Source organism: Accipiter gentilis, chromosome 11 (genome assembly GCF_929443795.1).
Source record: "Accipiter gentilis chromosome 11, bAccGen1.1, whole genome shotgun sequence".
NCBI classification, from domain to species: Eukaryota; Metazoa; Chordata; class Aves; order Accipitriformes; family Accipitridae; genus Astur; species Astur gentilis.
In genome coordinates, this window is record NC_064890.1 from 34,636,752 (window position 1) to 34,652,616 (window position 15,865).

A 15,865-nucleotide genomic window follows, 5' to 3' on the forward strand; every position below is an offset into this window, starting at 1 on the left:
GCCTGTGCTAACCAACAGGAAAACCAAGTTGCCGAGGGACCTACGTGTTTGCTTTGCAACTTTCAAATATCTGGGAGCAATAACCTAAGGGGGCGGCTGGTTAAGCGCGCCACAAAACGTACTCGCTGCCCCTTTTTAGGCTCATGTTTTGTTTCTGCCTGCTAATCTTAGAAAGCTGGTGGTAAAACGTTAACAGCTCCTAAACCAAAGTCCTTAAAGGGAACTCTGCAGCCACATCTAATTTAAAATCTTTGGCACTCTGTAAAACCTCGCGTATTCCTGGAGGCAGAGGGATCCGTCTTGCGGCGAAATGCCTGCGCTCCCCCCAGGACACCCTTCTGGGGAGACCACGGGTCAACACCACCTCCGCAGTGCTTGAATCCCCACCAGGAGAAAGAAAACGCTCTCCCACCTCCCTGCAGATTAGGAGTGGGGTTTTCAAGCCGGGCACATGCACAGCTTCTGCGACACAGAGCTTACTCTGCTCCTGCAAGCACAGACTGCAACTTCTGTACCGCTCACGGACTGCAGCCAGGTAGGAAGTGAAGGGCAAGGCTTACAGTTGAAGGTCTGTTTTCCTTTCAGCTAGATACACCACAGAGCCCAACCACAGTGTGACCTTTTAGGGGAAGAAAAACACCTCTTTTCTGTAATTCTGCAATGTAAATATAGTCATCACTGCAACACTTTCGAGAACACAGCAAACAGACAAGCACTATTGGTGTAAAGAAGAAATGGCCACAATACAAACGCTGTTCTTACCCTGGTAAGGGTAGCGAAGAGGGTTAGAAAACTCTAAGCGAGCACGGGAAAGGTAAGGTTTCGTCAGTCTCAAGGGGAAGAAGGATCAAAGTGGAGGACTTCTGTATTCTCTCGGTGTCCCTTTTGCTGCCTGTCACGGCGCTGACCCTTGCAGGAGCCCCGGCAGAGCCACACAGCTTCCAGCCGCGGGCGCTCAGCGCCGGGGAGCAGGGACGCCTGACGTGGGGAGAAGGCACACGAGACACCCCAGGGATTCCTCCGCCATTCCCCCTCGGGAGGGCCAGAAGGACGCAGCCCCTACCTCCTCCATGGACTCCAGACCCTCGTCCTTGAGGGGTGTGGGAGATTCCCAGAGAGGAGCGCCACGGATCTGCCTCCTCAGATCCCTGGGGCAATCACATCAGAATCTCCTCCCTGCCAAAGCGAAGGGGTCCGTGCTGATTTACACCCACTTGCTCCCCGGGGCTGCTAGTTTGATGCATTTCTACGAAAACGTGTTAGACGGGAGCAGTTGGATGAGAACGGCTGTGGCTGTTGTCACTTGCAGCGTATTGGCGGTTTTATTGGGAAAAATTGGAACAGGTGACCTCAAGTTACTTCAACGCATGCAGACTCAAGGCCTCATAATCTGAATGAGAGCCTGAGAAAACAAATACGAGATAGGTGCACCTTTGGAAAAAAAAAAAATAAAAAATTTGCCACATTTCATATTTACTTATTTTCTTTCTCTTGCAACACGTGGCATACAGGGGATGGTATCATGAACGAGGAGACTTGTAACAAAAAGGTCATTTGGGATAGGGTGGAGAAGACCGATGACCTTTTGGTGACTGAGGTAAAAGGCAAACATCAGTTTTGTCATCTGTCTTGTAACCCCTTAATGGTCCATGGAAAAAGACACTACTTTTCAGCATTCCCGTTATACCGGAACATGGGAGTAGCTTCCTGGGCAACATTCATATTTTATCCTACTTTATTGAATAATTGTGCCTTTAGGGCACACGTGTTGTATCCTTTAGCGATACAGCATAGTTTGTTTGTTTCTTTAAGTGAATTGTTGGGCGTGAAAAGAGACAGGGCGCAAGTCTCACGCACTGAAATAACCATCCTTTGGCGGCTGAGCTGGGACAACACTCGAAGCTTCCCCACCTTCACTGCCAGTTTACTTAACCGAGACCTGAAGGGGTCAGCTCTAGGGACACAAGGAAAACATTTGGTCCTTCGCCTCGATGATGAAATAAGAAAATGAATAAGCTGCACTGGCTGATTTGATTCTCATTTCCTAGGACCTGCTCTCAAATATGTCTCATTTTATGCAGATATGCACGCCTCAGTCATTACTAGTGTACACAACATTCAGGTGAGGACCTTGGAATGCAAATCTTAGTGGGGCCTAGCTAATCCCCAATTCAGTTAAACAAATATCTCCCTCATATTTTGAATATGCCTTTTGCAAATAATACTTTCACTTGTGCTTTTCATCCACAGGGGAAAAGGAGGAAAGGATTTGTACCTTCCATATGAAAACATTAAGGAAAATTACTTGAAAAACTATTTTAATACAAGTGGATGGGACTTTCCTTTCCAGCTGGGATACGCTATTGATTTCACATGTATTCTCTTTCTACTTTGATCAGTAAAGAACTGCATACTTACCGTAGAAAGTCAAATAGCCAAATATGGCAGTCATAAAGTACATCACAAACATGGCAAAAAATGAGATATTTGAAACCAACTGCATTTTTTTCTGTGAACGGCTGGAGAAAGAAGAAAAAAAGAACACATAAAAACGGTTGGGCTGGATTTTTCAATAGCTGTTTAAAAATTTATTAAGGCTTTGCATAAACATAGTAATTCTGGGGAGACTCATGAATGCATTTTCATTTAGAACAGGAATTCATTGACAGCTGCACAAAGAAGAGAAGGACCGGGGAAACAGACCCTACTTGGGGCTCAGGTCAAGAAGTGGTGGGTCTGCCCCGTGGCTCTGCTCCCCGGCCATACCCGCGTAAGCAGAGTGAAGGGTGAAGCCGAGTGGAGAGGGGTGGCCCTTAAACACTTCGGTAATTTAATTAAAAGGTCAAAATAAAGGAAGAGTGAAATTACACAAAGGGAAAAAAAACCCCAAACGTTCTGAACGTTTGCAGAGAAACATTTGTGTCCCCGTGGGTGGAAAATAATGAATGTATGCAGACCACTATAGACCTGTAAAATAGGTTCAGCGTAAACATTTCATTTTTAGATATTTGTTCTGAAATACTCACACTCCAGTACCTAAACTTAAGACTTTGTAAATCCACACAGGGATGCCCTAAATAGGCACCTGGGAACCTGCTGAAGTCGCTTAAAACTCAAAGCACCCAGCAAGTGGCCGGGACCTGAGGGCACCCGTGGGTCTGACGGACCCCGAACTCTCCCCCAGGGCTCCCCCCATGGCCCAGGACCCCATTGTGGCCCCCGGGGGCCACCAGCCATGTGGCAGCAGGGCCGGTCTCCAGCTCCCCACAGCCTTGCCCAGCCGGAGGCGTCAGCAAGACAGCAAAGGTCTTTTAGTAGAGGCGAGGCTGAAAGTACTTTTTTTCCTGGTACCGCAACAGATTTTTAGTTGCGCTGGAACAGACGCCGTTAGCTGAACACACGCCCCTCTCCCATGCCAAATAACGAACGGCACAGTTTGGCTCTCCCTAGGCTGCCGTGTACTTCCAGAGAAAACTCCCCAAGTATTGCATTATCCTCAACCTCCCTCACCCCCGCCCCAGCGGCATGCCCGGGAGGCCAGATTTCCTAGCTGACAGCCACGCTCGTTGGCTTGTTGGGTGTTATTAAAGCACATCTCCTCTGAATGGCACGAATGACTCAGAGCACCTCTGCACTAACATTTTCCATGTAAGGCCGTTCAAAACAATCGACTGGGAAAGAAAAAAAAAAAAAAAAAAGAAAAAAAAAAGAGAAAGGCTTACTCTTTAAGTTCGCTGTAAATCGGGAGGACTGACGGGTGGCACACAAACGCAAAAGCAATGGTGGGCAAAGCGTACACGGTCTGTTCGGAGAGAATTTCAGGAAAGAAGTTAAGAAGAAATATTTCCCCCAGCGGCATGAAGAAATGATCCGTGTTCAACTACCTCAGCTCCCAACTCTCTGGACTTTTCAACCGAACGTTGAGAGCCTTCAGAGAAGGCAGACGACCTGTCAATTAGCGCGTTCTTAATGAAAGATGGAGAGCGGCGCTCTTTCAACAGGAGGACAAGGTCTTCGCGTTGGTCACGCGAGAGCACAGCCCTGACTCTGCTCGCAGAGCGCAGCTGCTGGTTTTGCTCCCTGGGATGGGATTCCCTGCCCAGCTACTGCACACCGTCACGCGTAAAAGGGACGGGTGGTGGGTCACCGCTACGCTACCCTGCCTCAGCATGGAGAGGGGTGCGCACCCACGGGTGCTAAGGCTGAAGTCCTGAAGAGGAAGCCCATATCCAGACTGTAAGAAAAGAGAAGAGGAATGCAGAACTTACAAATAAATGGATATTTCAAGGTACCAGACTGAGTCCCTTCATTTCCCAGGCCAACAAAAGGGCTAGGAGGGCTGTGGAGGGAGCATGCTTTTCCTTGGGGAAAGAGAGAGACCGTTACGTCACCAGGAAGCGCAGGAGGCCTCCGGGGGGGACCTCACCCCCTTCTCCACCAAAACCCTGAGTGGGTTTCAGTCCTCAGCGTACAGCCAATCTTCACAAATGACCTCATCGCCCAAGCACTTCCGTTCTCCCCAGGAAACGGGTACGAGCAGTGATCGCACAAAAAACCACAGGTCCTCCTGCGAGGACAAAACGAGTCTGTCCCTACATGCAGCTCTCCCCGGCCCGCTGAGAGATGCTCGCTCTGGCCACAGGCATCCCCTTCCCACAGAAGCTGTCCTGGGGTACGCCCCCGGCCCAACAGGTTCGGTAAATAGACTGGTTGCTCTCCAGCGGTCCTTCCTCACCCAGGCCTGTGCCGCCTCTTCTCCCTCACTCACAGCATGCTACTGTTGTGGAGTCTTCATCCGTGGAGATATATTAGGAAATTGCCCAGACATGGTGGTGGGCAACCAGCCCAGGGTGGCCCTGCTTGAGCATGAGGGTTGGACCAGATGACCTTCAGAGGACCCTGCCAACCTCAGCCATCCTCCGGTTCTGTGAAACTGTCTCTCCGCTTGCATACCGAAGTTGCTAAAATGATTGGCAAACTGTTGGCCCTGGGGGCAAATCGCTAGAGTTCAGCTCCAGCAAGCCTAGTTCGGATGGACTGATCCTTCCGATGTGCCTCCATCGACTCTGAGGCAAATGCTGACGTTTACTGTAGGAGAAGACGACTGCCCTTCAGCGCTATCTAACATACACCTACACCTAAGCTGCTATTGCACACCAAGTTAACTAATTCTTGGTGCGTCACACCAGATCTGGGCTGATGGCTACCCCCAACTAAAGACAAGTGCCCAGACTGGCTTCTTCAACTGAAGCTGGTAGGGTGAATTTAAAAAAAAATTAATTTTCGCACACATGTGCTATACACGCGCATTCCCTATGAACGCGACGGCGACACCCTGCGGACCCTGCCCTGCTGGATAAGGTGCTGTTTAACGAGCACTGCACTCCAGCACAGCTGATGGGAGCAATCCTGCTCCACAGCGACAGCCAGTTGCTCTTTCGCATTCTCTTGGCACAACTTTCCCTGCAGCTGTGTGGCGATGGAGGAAAGCATCCAGCTGAAAGGCAATCAAACTTTTTTGCTGGATTAGCTTTCAACTGTATCCTTTTCACAATCCAGTTCACCATATGGCTGCAGAAACGCGTACCCTGTCACAAAGAGGTGGTTTGTGTGCAGGACAGAGGGATTACTTCTGGGCTTTGGATGCAGGAACGGCTTACTCGGGAACTACAGCCTAAAGGCGCAGTTGCAGCACGGATAGTAAGAAGCAGTGGAAAGGAAAACTCTCCCAAAGAAAGCTTTAGTTGTCTGGTAGTAGCTCGGGCTCACAGCCTTAGCACATCTACTACCGGGGCAGAGCAAGACCGCAAGGAGGTACGTTCAGCACGGCATCTCTGTAAGACTGGGCAAGGAGACCCGCTGTGCGTTCACCATCGGAGCACGAGTGGAAGCATGGAGAACCAGGGCCTACGTGGTGCTGATCGGATTAAGAACACGGGGTGTAGGTGCATATATTATGTGAATTAAAAATAAGTATTATAAAAAGAAACATACCTTGGAATTAAAGATAACATACTTTGGCTTACACATATGTTCATGTGCTGAGCTATTTGATAGGATAGGTGATGTTGTATTTAGCTCCGGTCCGCCACAGGGAATTTGAAACTTCTTGTAAATAACCTAGAATAAGAGTGGAAGACAGCTAATTGCTAACAATAATAATAAAAAGCAAATTAAAATTAAAACATCAGAGAAATGGTGAATATCCTATCAAGTGACTCTCATCCAACAAAACAAACAAGCTGAACTTACCACTACCAGGAAAAATACCATGCAGCTTAATGAGAATCCACTGGTATAGCCAAGATACCCTGAAAGAAATTAAACAGAAATCTCATACAAAATTATTTTATTGCCATATCTTGGTTTTTACTTCTTTTTGCTGCTTCATGAAAAGTTTGAATGTATTCTACATTTAATCTGTATCATGAGCTTCTGGGCAGGACAAAAGCCTGTCCTGTTGGTGTGGGAGTCTCCCACGTCGCAAGCCTCCTGGCTTTCAGACAGTCCTGAGCTTTGCCCTGACCAGTTTCTCTTCCCGAGGGTCACCTTTACGGCAGTTTAACTAATTTTAACTTTTGAAGGAGGCTGTGATAACTGAAGCAAACCTGAAAATGTGCAGTTACAATCAGAACATGACCCAGATTCCCTGATACACTTCAGCTGAGTATGGGTTATTTTCTCAAAAGGAAGATCCCAACAGGACTTCAGTGCCCAAACTTGTACTATGGTTTTAAAAAATACATTGTGTACCTACTGGCATCTCTGGGGACTCAAACACATTTGAAAATGCAATCCTCTATACACGCCTTACTTTGAAGTCCAATACCTCCAATTAACCTCATCACTAAAAATTTTGATGCTGATAGAAAAATAAGTTATTTTTTGTAATCTCACAATTTGTGAACTTATTTTTACAGGCTACACATAAGACAGAATTGCCTTATGAAGTGCAATCCCTCTTAACTATAATTTTTTAAATCAATTGCCACAATTGTTTGGATGAAGCTGATTCATACTGAGTTCAACTGCTGTGACAATTTAGGCCTGCTTGTTCCAAGATGCTCAAAACACAGCTTAGTCCTGGACCAGGGAGGCTGCTTAGATTACAATGACAGCACATTTTTTTTTTGTTATAGTTGAGTTGCCAGGGTGGCTGTCAGTGGCATGATGTCTGGGCCCCTTTATTTTGTTCCCACAATGGCATTTGCATCTTACCTAAGTTCTTAAGGAGACATAAAGGGAGGATTATACCAAACGTCACTGTGACAACAAGAATCCGCCCATCCACGTACCATGCCCTGTGTAAAACATTAAAAAAAACCAAACCAGCATGAGCACACCTTAAACCCTTTCTGGTTTTCCTCACACTCAGCCATCCTCTTCGATTGCTGCAGTTACAGAACTATATTTGGTCTCCTTACCCTACAAGCTTCTACAAAGGGAGAGATGGGGGCCACATCTAAACTCTGTAGACTCTTGAATATCCAGCCCTTAAAACACGGCACTGCTCTGACTCAGATACGGCACATTTTCATAGTCACTAGACAAAATATCACCCTACTGCTGAGATCAGTGAGTGGGACAGAGAGGCAGAGCAACACCCTCCATAACCTGATATAACCACCCTGCCAGGACAAGGAAAGATCATGCAAAGGGCCACACATGCAGCACAGCGGGGCGGGGGGGGTGCACCACGATTTGTTTGCTAAAACACCCGGGCACGTGCCTGGAGCGGCAAACCAGGCTCCTGCGGGCTGGCACGCACTAGCCAGCCCAGGGCTGTATCTCCTTCTAGCAAGGTGCTTTGAATCCTGCTGGAAAGCAAGAAAGGGGAGAAGGGACAGCATTAGTGATGTTCTGTAGGACCTATTTCCACTGCTTGGTCCAATTTAGTATGAAAGACTGAGGAAGGGGATCTCTACATTCTTCTCGTGCACTACAGCGCACCATATAACCCAGTGTAAAGGACATTTACCACTATAAAGAAATACCACCCCTCTATTAAAGAAGCTGGTTAAATGTCAAGGAGTGATAAGTGGCAGAAATCTGAGTATAATACTCTGCTGTTGTCATAAGCTAGTATCAAAGAACTTCATACTATGGACAGTGCTTTAGGACCAAAATCCTGTAAGATGCTAAGAACGCAGGGAAATACATCATATCTTAAACTTGCACTGTTCCCAGTATCTTCAAGTGTTGCCTGACGCTGTAAAAGACTGCATGCTATGATAAGAGGTTTGTATAAATGACAATTCTTCATGAAAATCTGGCGTGCGAAGAGACTAACTACCGATGGCTTAACCTTTCATTTCACATCCATCCTCTTTTCCTCCCCAAAGTTGTCTTGGTTTTTATTAACCACCTGAGATATTCCTGTGAAAATGTACTTTGACAAACCTGAAGAGTATCCAATACTTAAAAGCTTTTATAAACATAGACTTAAACTTATCTACACAACGTTAAATTCTATAACCTAATCACCAAAATTAATTCAACTTACGAAAAGGATTCTTCTTTTCCCATTAGAAACTTTATGGCAGAAGGCAGCTCATTTTTGACTATGAAGAGATAGCTCAACATTGCTGGAGGAAGAAGAAGATCAGTTTAGAAAATGGGCAAGATGTTTTGCGGAACAAGTACAGAGAAGCATCCTGAACCTTTTCCCAGATCAGCATCTGATGATAGAAGATCCCGAACTATAATTGACTCTAAGCTGCTGATCATTCAGTAATACAGCATTTTTAAAGGGCTGCATGCGAAGCGTTAGCCACAGCTACATTGAGGAGCATGAAGATCCCAAGATGTCACCGAGAGAGATGTTCCTGGGTTTTATTTTTCAATACCCCTCATCTCCTTTACCTCCAACGTTCTGGAGAGATGTGGATCCGAAGACTATCATTTTCCCTGGGGTACCAAAGACCTGCTCACCCAGCTTTTCATACACCATGCAGCCTGCATGAAAAGAAACAAGGAGAAAGGTAACAAATACACCAGCGAAAGCCGTTGAGTCAAAACACTTACGATTCCTTTTCAGCTAACCACCCATCCGTGCAGCCATATCTGCCCTTTGCAAGTAAACAGAGAGCTCTCTTGTAATTACTAGAGCTGAAACTTATGTAGGAATGTTTGCTTGACGTCTATAAATGTTATCGTTGGCTACCAGACACTTTTGAAATTGAAGCTCCTAATGAGGCTATTACATCCCTCTAATGAGTCTGTCTATACCCCTAGTGACACCTTAAGTTCTGGTATCCCCATCCTGGCACATTAGGTGTGCGCCCGCAATGAGAGTGACGTAGAGAGCCTCGTCCCCAGACGAAACTCGGTGCAGCAGGATCCACAAGGAGCACTGGCAGCCTGGCCACAGCAGACAGAGTACCGCGATCCTGCAATTTCACTTGCTTTAACTAAACGATCCAAATGAGGGCAGCCATTGACTTACAGGATGATTTACAATTTCTAATGATGAAGCCTTAACTTCTGAATTCTCCAGCTGGTATGGTTTTGGTAAAAGCAGGGAAAGATGTAAATTATAACTAAAACTTCTTTTAAATATCTGTCAAGCTTGAGAAACTCCTCTGTTAATTGGTCCATGTTTCTGTTAAATGTTTTTTTCCTTGGCTGTGATTTAGGTCGTGAAAAAGACTGGACATTCTAAAGATGGTGAGATACATGAGAACAGAAAGAGAAGATGTACAGATGATTTTTTAAATGCATCCCGTTGTTTGGTTTTCTCTATATTTCCTTATAGCTGACATTTCTGCTGTAAAGCTTGTATAAACAGTAAGTTTGAGCTTAAATGTACCAGCAGCATAGAAACCAGGACTTAGATTTTGGGAACTAACAGGGCACAAATGTGTCCACAATTAGGCATAGGTGCCTAATTTAAATAGGCAGTTGCTGCCATTATACATCCTATAACAGTAACTCATGTGTGTCCAAATTACATATTAAAATATTACAATGTTCTTGTGCACAGATAGTTTTAAAAATCTGCCTTCAGAGACTGTTACCCAAGGAAAGAGACTCTTGGGACTTCAGAGCACAGTGACATTTAACACTGTAGGTAACTTCTAATTTCTGTGGTTAGAATTTATTTTGCTTACAGTTACACTTCTCTCTGTTTTATTTTCTTCTAGGAAACCTCCTACTACACCACAAAGGCTATCAGGAATTTCACACTAACCATTTACGCCAAACTGTGTTTCCAGGTCAGCTTCACCACAGGCAAAGATTCATTATATTTCATTTGCAATTAGTTTTGTAGTGCAAAGAAACTATATGAGCTGTTCCTTCTAGCTCACTGAAGACAACGTTTCACGGCAGCAGAATTCAGTCTTTGTCATATTATTTTTTTTCTTTATAGTGATTGTCAGATGCTGTTCTCCATTGCCATGTCATAAATTCTTGTTAATTCTGGGCTTCTGACCCAAAATGTCTTAGGCCTTTCTCTTGTGTCAGCAAAGTGACAGCAACTCCATTTTACACAAAGCACTTGGCCTTATTTGAGCACTTTTCACTTCTTGTTCTTTACAATTCTACTGAAATGGTATAACAACATCTTAAATTACCTGTTTCCTTTGAACACACCAACAGGAGATATATTGAATAAATAGACAGCAGCGTCACTGAAACCAAAAGCAGCCTACAAAAGAATGGAAAATAAAGCTTACTGTAAGAGCTGAGCTCTAACATTGCAGTATTTCATGTCAGGTCATATTCCGGTTGATTCCGAGATAATTTTTATACTCTTCTGGCAACGCAAAAAGCCCTGAAAATGCATGTAATTCACATGCTGTTTGCAGTTCCATCACACCACCATGGAGGTAGAAAGCCCTGCGTGTAGAGGGATTCAACCAAGTAAAACTCAGCAGAGCTGCAGAGCACAGCCTGTTAGTGAGTTACACCTCCCCATATTGAAAGAAGCAAGAATAAAGATGTCTTATCAGATAGGAATTATGATTTAATCAGAGCAAGGATGAGCCAGGTATGTCCCTCGCCACCCACTCTAAAGGTTTTTTTCTGGAAGCGGCGTAAAAATGTCAAAGGGAAGTCCTCTATTTAAGGACTTCCATAACAAATGGAAGCATCTTTTCCCAGGACATGTTTCATATGCTACCAAAGGGGTGCCCAGATGGCTTTTTATGTGCCTCCCAGTGCCCAAGGGGGAGGGCACAGGGAAGAGGAGGGAAGTTAAGGCTTGACTGGCTTCCCTTGGGAATAAAGGCAGAAACCAAAGGTTTATACTTTGTCCAGGTGGGAACTGGTGTTCCCTTACTGGTGTCACTCCTGGTCTGCCGTGATCCATAATTTGACTTCACGTAGAAGAATTGCAGGAAGTAATGACCAAACTGTTTGTGTAGGAAACTTGCTGGCACAAATGATAATTAGTCAGTGCTGGGGGCTAAGTGCATAAAAACACATTTGCTCATTGCTCTGTGTCTTTAAGCCAAGCACCATGTGCGCCTTCCTCTCCAACACTCTGACACACAAAGACCTGATGATGTTTTCATGATGTGTGTGAAGAGCATTCAGACAATCTGCTGGCAATTCCTCTCTTTATTATGACAACTACCCTCAGGACACCGAGAAAAACAAGCCTAGAGTTTAACAGAAAACAAGCTGCTGCCATAGATAGGCAGCAACACATCTTCTTCATAGGAATACATAGAAAAAACGGGATGAGAAGCCTCCTCCCTCCACTTTTTTGTTATTTTAGACTAGAAATTCTTGAGCACCGAATAACGACCCACAAGTTTCTCGGGGCCGGAGCAGCAGGGAGAAACATAAAGAGGTGATAGGAGGAACTGTCCTTTTGCCAAGGAAGAATGGTGGTCGACAACAACACACGCTCTTTGTACGGCCCGAAGGGTGTTCCTCCTCGAGAAGGTGGGGAAGGGAAGGGAGATTGTGCTGGCTGAGGTCACTCTGCTCCATTTTTTAGAGATTTGCTAAGCCCTGCTCCTGCCCGTGTTCCCTGCAGAGCTGTTACGCCCCTGCCTGCCTGCAGGCACGGTGCTCCCAGCCCCTGGTGCTGGGCTGCTGGGCTGACTCACTTCCAGCCCCAAATGGCTCTGGCTCCGCATGCCAGCATCAAGTCTATTTTAATATTAAAAGCTCCCGTTTTTCAGGCACTGAGCTCATGGAGCCTTTGCAGCGGTAAAAATAACACTCCCAAGCAGCCAGGTATTTATCTGATCTGTTGTCCTTAGCTCCCCATAGGGTTCTTACAGAGACGCTTGGCATTTTCATTAGCGCTGTATGAAAAACTTGTTTGTGTCAGGACTGTGGTATGGACAGGGATATTTGCGCCAGAACCACCCCTTGGAAAGGAATGAAAATGTCCGTGCCACTCGCTCTGCACAAATTCAAAACAGAAGCAGGGGAGCTTGCACTGCAGTCCCAAATGCACTCCCCTACTTTTTATTTTGCCCGCTTTTAAAGAAGTGCTGGCAGCTATGCAAGCAACCGGCACATGCACAAGTCACCTCCCCCCCAACAAATCCAGAATAAACAGTTTAGGGCAGGGGACTGATACAGTGCTGGGAAGAACAAACTGCTCCTGCAATGCCACTGCTGTTTGCTCCCAGCTGCCACATTGCCAGGTCAGCTGAACCCTGTGCTGTCCCCAGCCCCCTCTGGGGGGGCCAGAAGAACCTGTGAGGCTCGTGCAGTCACCTGCCTTATTGCACAGAATAGCTCTGAACCCTCACAAGGTATCGGGTGCAGAAAAGCACGGCAGAGCGCGGCGTTTACCACCCTATGGGCTCCCAGAGGAGCCTGCCCTAAACCTGTGGCGGAGTTAGGCTGCGGCTTCGTGACTGCTTCCAGCCAAGCCTAGAAGGAGTGGCTGCAGAAAGCGGTGCGAAACTTCAGCTGTAGTCTCATACTATACCTCATCTAACAAGCCCCTGTGCCTCAGCAGGGTTTTTCAGATCACGTGCAGTGCCGGGCTAAATGCAGGCTGAAGGCACCTTGCGCTTGGCCGGCCTCTATGTCTGTGGAACGCGATCATCGCTCTGGTCCTGGCTGTCCGCGGTGAAACCACAGGCAGCGATGCGCGCTCCTGCCATCCCTCGGTGGCCTGGCCCGTCTCTAACTTCCCAACCTTTTTGTGCCGTCTTTCTGCAGCAAGGTTTTCTCCCCTTTTGCATACAGGAAAGGATGCTCTTCTTTGGTCTAGGCTGTAGTTATCAACAATACTGGGATTGAGTTCCTCTGAGTTCCTACCTCAGTCGTTCTGCCTAGAAAGCATGACACTGTGCTATGGCACTAAGTTAGGCAAATAGGATGTGAGAGTATATACTCAGTGCCACGTTTATTTTGCAAGTCTTACGCCAAGAATATAGGATCTGAACTGATCCAGGTGTGCATGGCAGCGCACACTTCACGAGCCTGAAGGCTGTGAGAGTGGAAATCAGGCTGGGTCTGCTTTGTTAGTGCAGAAAGTGCTCCTTTAATTTTTCAGCCTCTGCTTTCTACTTTTCAGGGGTGGTGTGTGCCAATACTGGACAAAGCAACCTAGAAACATTTCAGGACTGTGCTACTCAAGAGCAATGAATTTAAGTGCTTCCTCATGTGCAAAAAGGAATGAAAGTATCGCTAGGACTCTACCTTTAATCACTTGTAAAGCAGAAATGGTTCTAAGATATCTACCTGTGATAGCAACAGCAGAACTATACATTTATGGGAAAAATGCACTGAATGAGAGTGTGAGAAAAAAATCTATTGGACTAGGTTTAACTCTAAGATTATTGCATGATAAAAGAACATTTAAAGCAGTTCAACTCTCAGGCGTAACTACAGACACCACATTAAGATCCTGTATCTCCAAGCTTCAAAGGGGAAAGCTCTGCTAGCCTGGTCAGGTAGGTCCTGCTATCTTCCTTACCTCTGATCTCAGCGGGCTGGTCTATCTCCAGGCCAACAGATCTAAAGGTATTATAAAGCTAACAAAACCAATTATCCACTTTTCAATACACACGGTTAATTCTGTAGAGAATAATGCTGTTATTTACTTCACAAAATCTCTACATTCAGTTCCGGTTTGGCAGTTTTTTGTACAATGTGGTGATACAGATCTACACACTCGCTACTCTACACACTCACTACCCTGGCCAAGACGAGCCCAGTCACCATCAGATGTTGTTAGAAGTTTCTCTGGTGTTCACATCACTGGTCTGATCTACTTCACTTAAAAGAAAGTGCCTTTTTACATCCTTTAGAGCAAACACATTTCACATTTCACTTAACTCTCACGAAAACCTGCTGAAAGAATGAGATGAGGATGAGATTAGAGAAAACTAAAGCATTAAGGAGAAATTGAGGGTGCTCCTTAGCTGAGACACTATTATCACAGAAGAGGTAAAAAGGCTGAAGAGAGGTAACATTTTTTTTTTTTTTTCTAGTTACAGCAGTTTTTGCAACCACCAGTCTGTATCCTCAGAGGTGTGCTTGTCAGAGCATGGGTAGAGTATCTCATACAGGTTAGAGTACTAGGTAAAAAAAGCAGTAAAAATAAAATAAACTCAGTTGCTCTGCAAAAGAAAGAGTTAAATTAGAGTCCAGCTACTTTATAGCCTAGCTTAGTGACAACACAATTATGAGACTTTGTACATTCTTAATGTAAATGGATCGACTCCTTGGATTATTCCTAGATTTTACCCAACCACAGCAAATTGTAAGCTGGCAGCATGGATGTAGCTATCCTGGCACAAAACCCCAGAGCAGATGGCTCTATGTGTACCGCTTTGGCCATCTACTCTGCAACATACAGGGCTTATATTATATATTTCCCAAAAACCTAAGAAATCACAAAATTTCTAGATTTTTAGATTTGACATTCAAGAAATGACACCTCTTTAATCTGTAAACTCAATAACCGTGTTGAACAGTTCTCAAAGACTGTAAATTATTGTATTTCTTCCCTCAATGAACATTTATCACTGAAATCTTAACAATCACTTTTCACAATGAAATGTCTCATACTGCGATCCAGAATAACACAGAATAACACTGTGTCTTGCTCATTCACTGGCACCATTTCATTTTTAAACTATAAAATTCTCCTTTACAAAATGCCTCTTTTTTTTGCTGGAGCTAAGCACTCTACCTCAATTCTTTTTTTATACTAAAATCTTGGCTATATTTATGTTGGCTCTGAAGGACTCACATAAGAAACTGAAGAAACTGTGGGAGTGAGATGAAAATATTATATGTAACATATAAAGGAATATAAATATTCTTTTTCTTGGTTAAAAAAAAAATAAAAAATAGTTATTGCACCATGCTTTGATGAAAACTCTGGAGATCCTATGACACAAATAAGAACGAGGTACTATCCCACTGCAACTATTACTACTGGATATTTCCGATGTATGTGTAGCTTGTGGACCATAGGAAAAGTCCCTGGCGAGGCTCAGGTCTGTAGTAAGTAACAGGGACTTAATTTGCTCTAGCATTACAAGTAGTGGCTTTTCCCCCCAAAAAAAATCTGACTGAAAAAAATGTCTGAAACTTGTAGCTAACATTTTCAGGCTTGAATGCTGCACTTGATTACAGATGGACTATAAATCCCTCCTTTTGCTGGCAGCGCACACATTCTTTAAATGCAGTGAAACTGCACAGAGATCAGCTACTCACCACGCGAATACTTACAGAAAAAGAAGAATTCCCGTGTTGGCCAAGGCAAAAGCAAGACCCAAAATCCCACTGCCCATAATAGCATTGCTGAGGTTGAAGACAGACATCCCCAGTGAAGTAGTTCCTGGGATCTGGAGAAGTAAAGGCAGATGCATCAGCAACAGCTTGGAACGGAGCAGGGAAATGCATCTGTGCTTCAAAATCCACGTTTTGCGATATA

The 15,865-nt window shown here is 45.1% G+C and overlaps 1 protein-coding gene across 5 annotated transcripts in view; it reads right to left on the bottom strand.

The window, feature by feature from the left end:
* Positions 1-15,865, bottom strand: part of SLC38A1 (solute carrier family 38 member 1) — a 41,745-nt gene that overhangs the window by 9,165 nt on the left and 16,715 nt on the right. For all 5 annotated transcript variants that reach the window (XR_007507623.1, XM_049813638.1, XM_049813640.1 and 2 more), the window contains exons 4-12: positions 15,661-15,776; positions 10,575-10,648; positions 8,863-8,955; positions 8,504-8,585; positions 7,219-7,301; positions 6,253-6,311; positions 5,995-6,120; positions 3,723-3,802; positions 2,419-2,519 (exon numbers count right to left, since the gene is read on the bottom strand). Coding sequence is in view for 4 of the 5 variants with exons in the window: in XM_049813638.1 (XP_049669595.1) it covers positions 2,419-2,519; positions 3,723-3,802; positions 5,995-6,120; positions 6,253-6,311; positions 7,219-7,301; positions 8,504-8,585; positions 8,863-8,955; positions 10,575-10,648; positions 15,661-15,776 (814 nt within the window). In the remaining variant the exon portion in view is untranslated. The remainder of the gene's footprint in view (positions 1-2,418; positions 2,520-3,722; positions 3,803-5,994; positions 6,121-6,252; positions 6,312-7,218; positions 7,302-8,503; positions 8,586-8,862; positions 8,956-10,574; positions 10,649-15,660; positions 15,777-15,865) is intronic.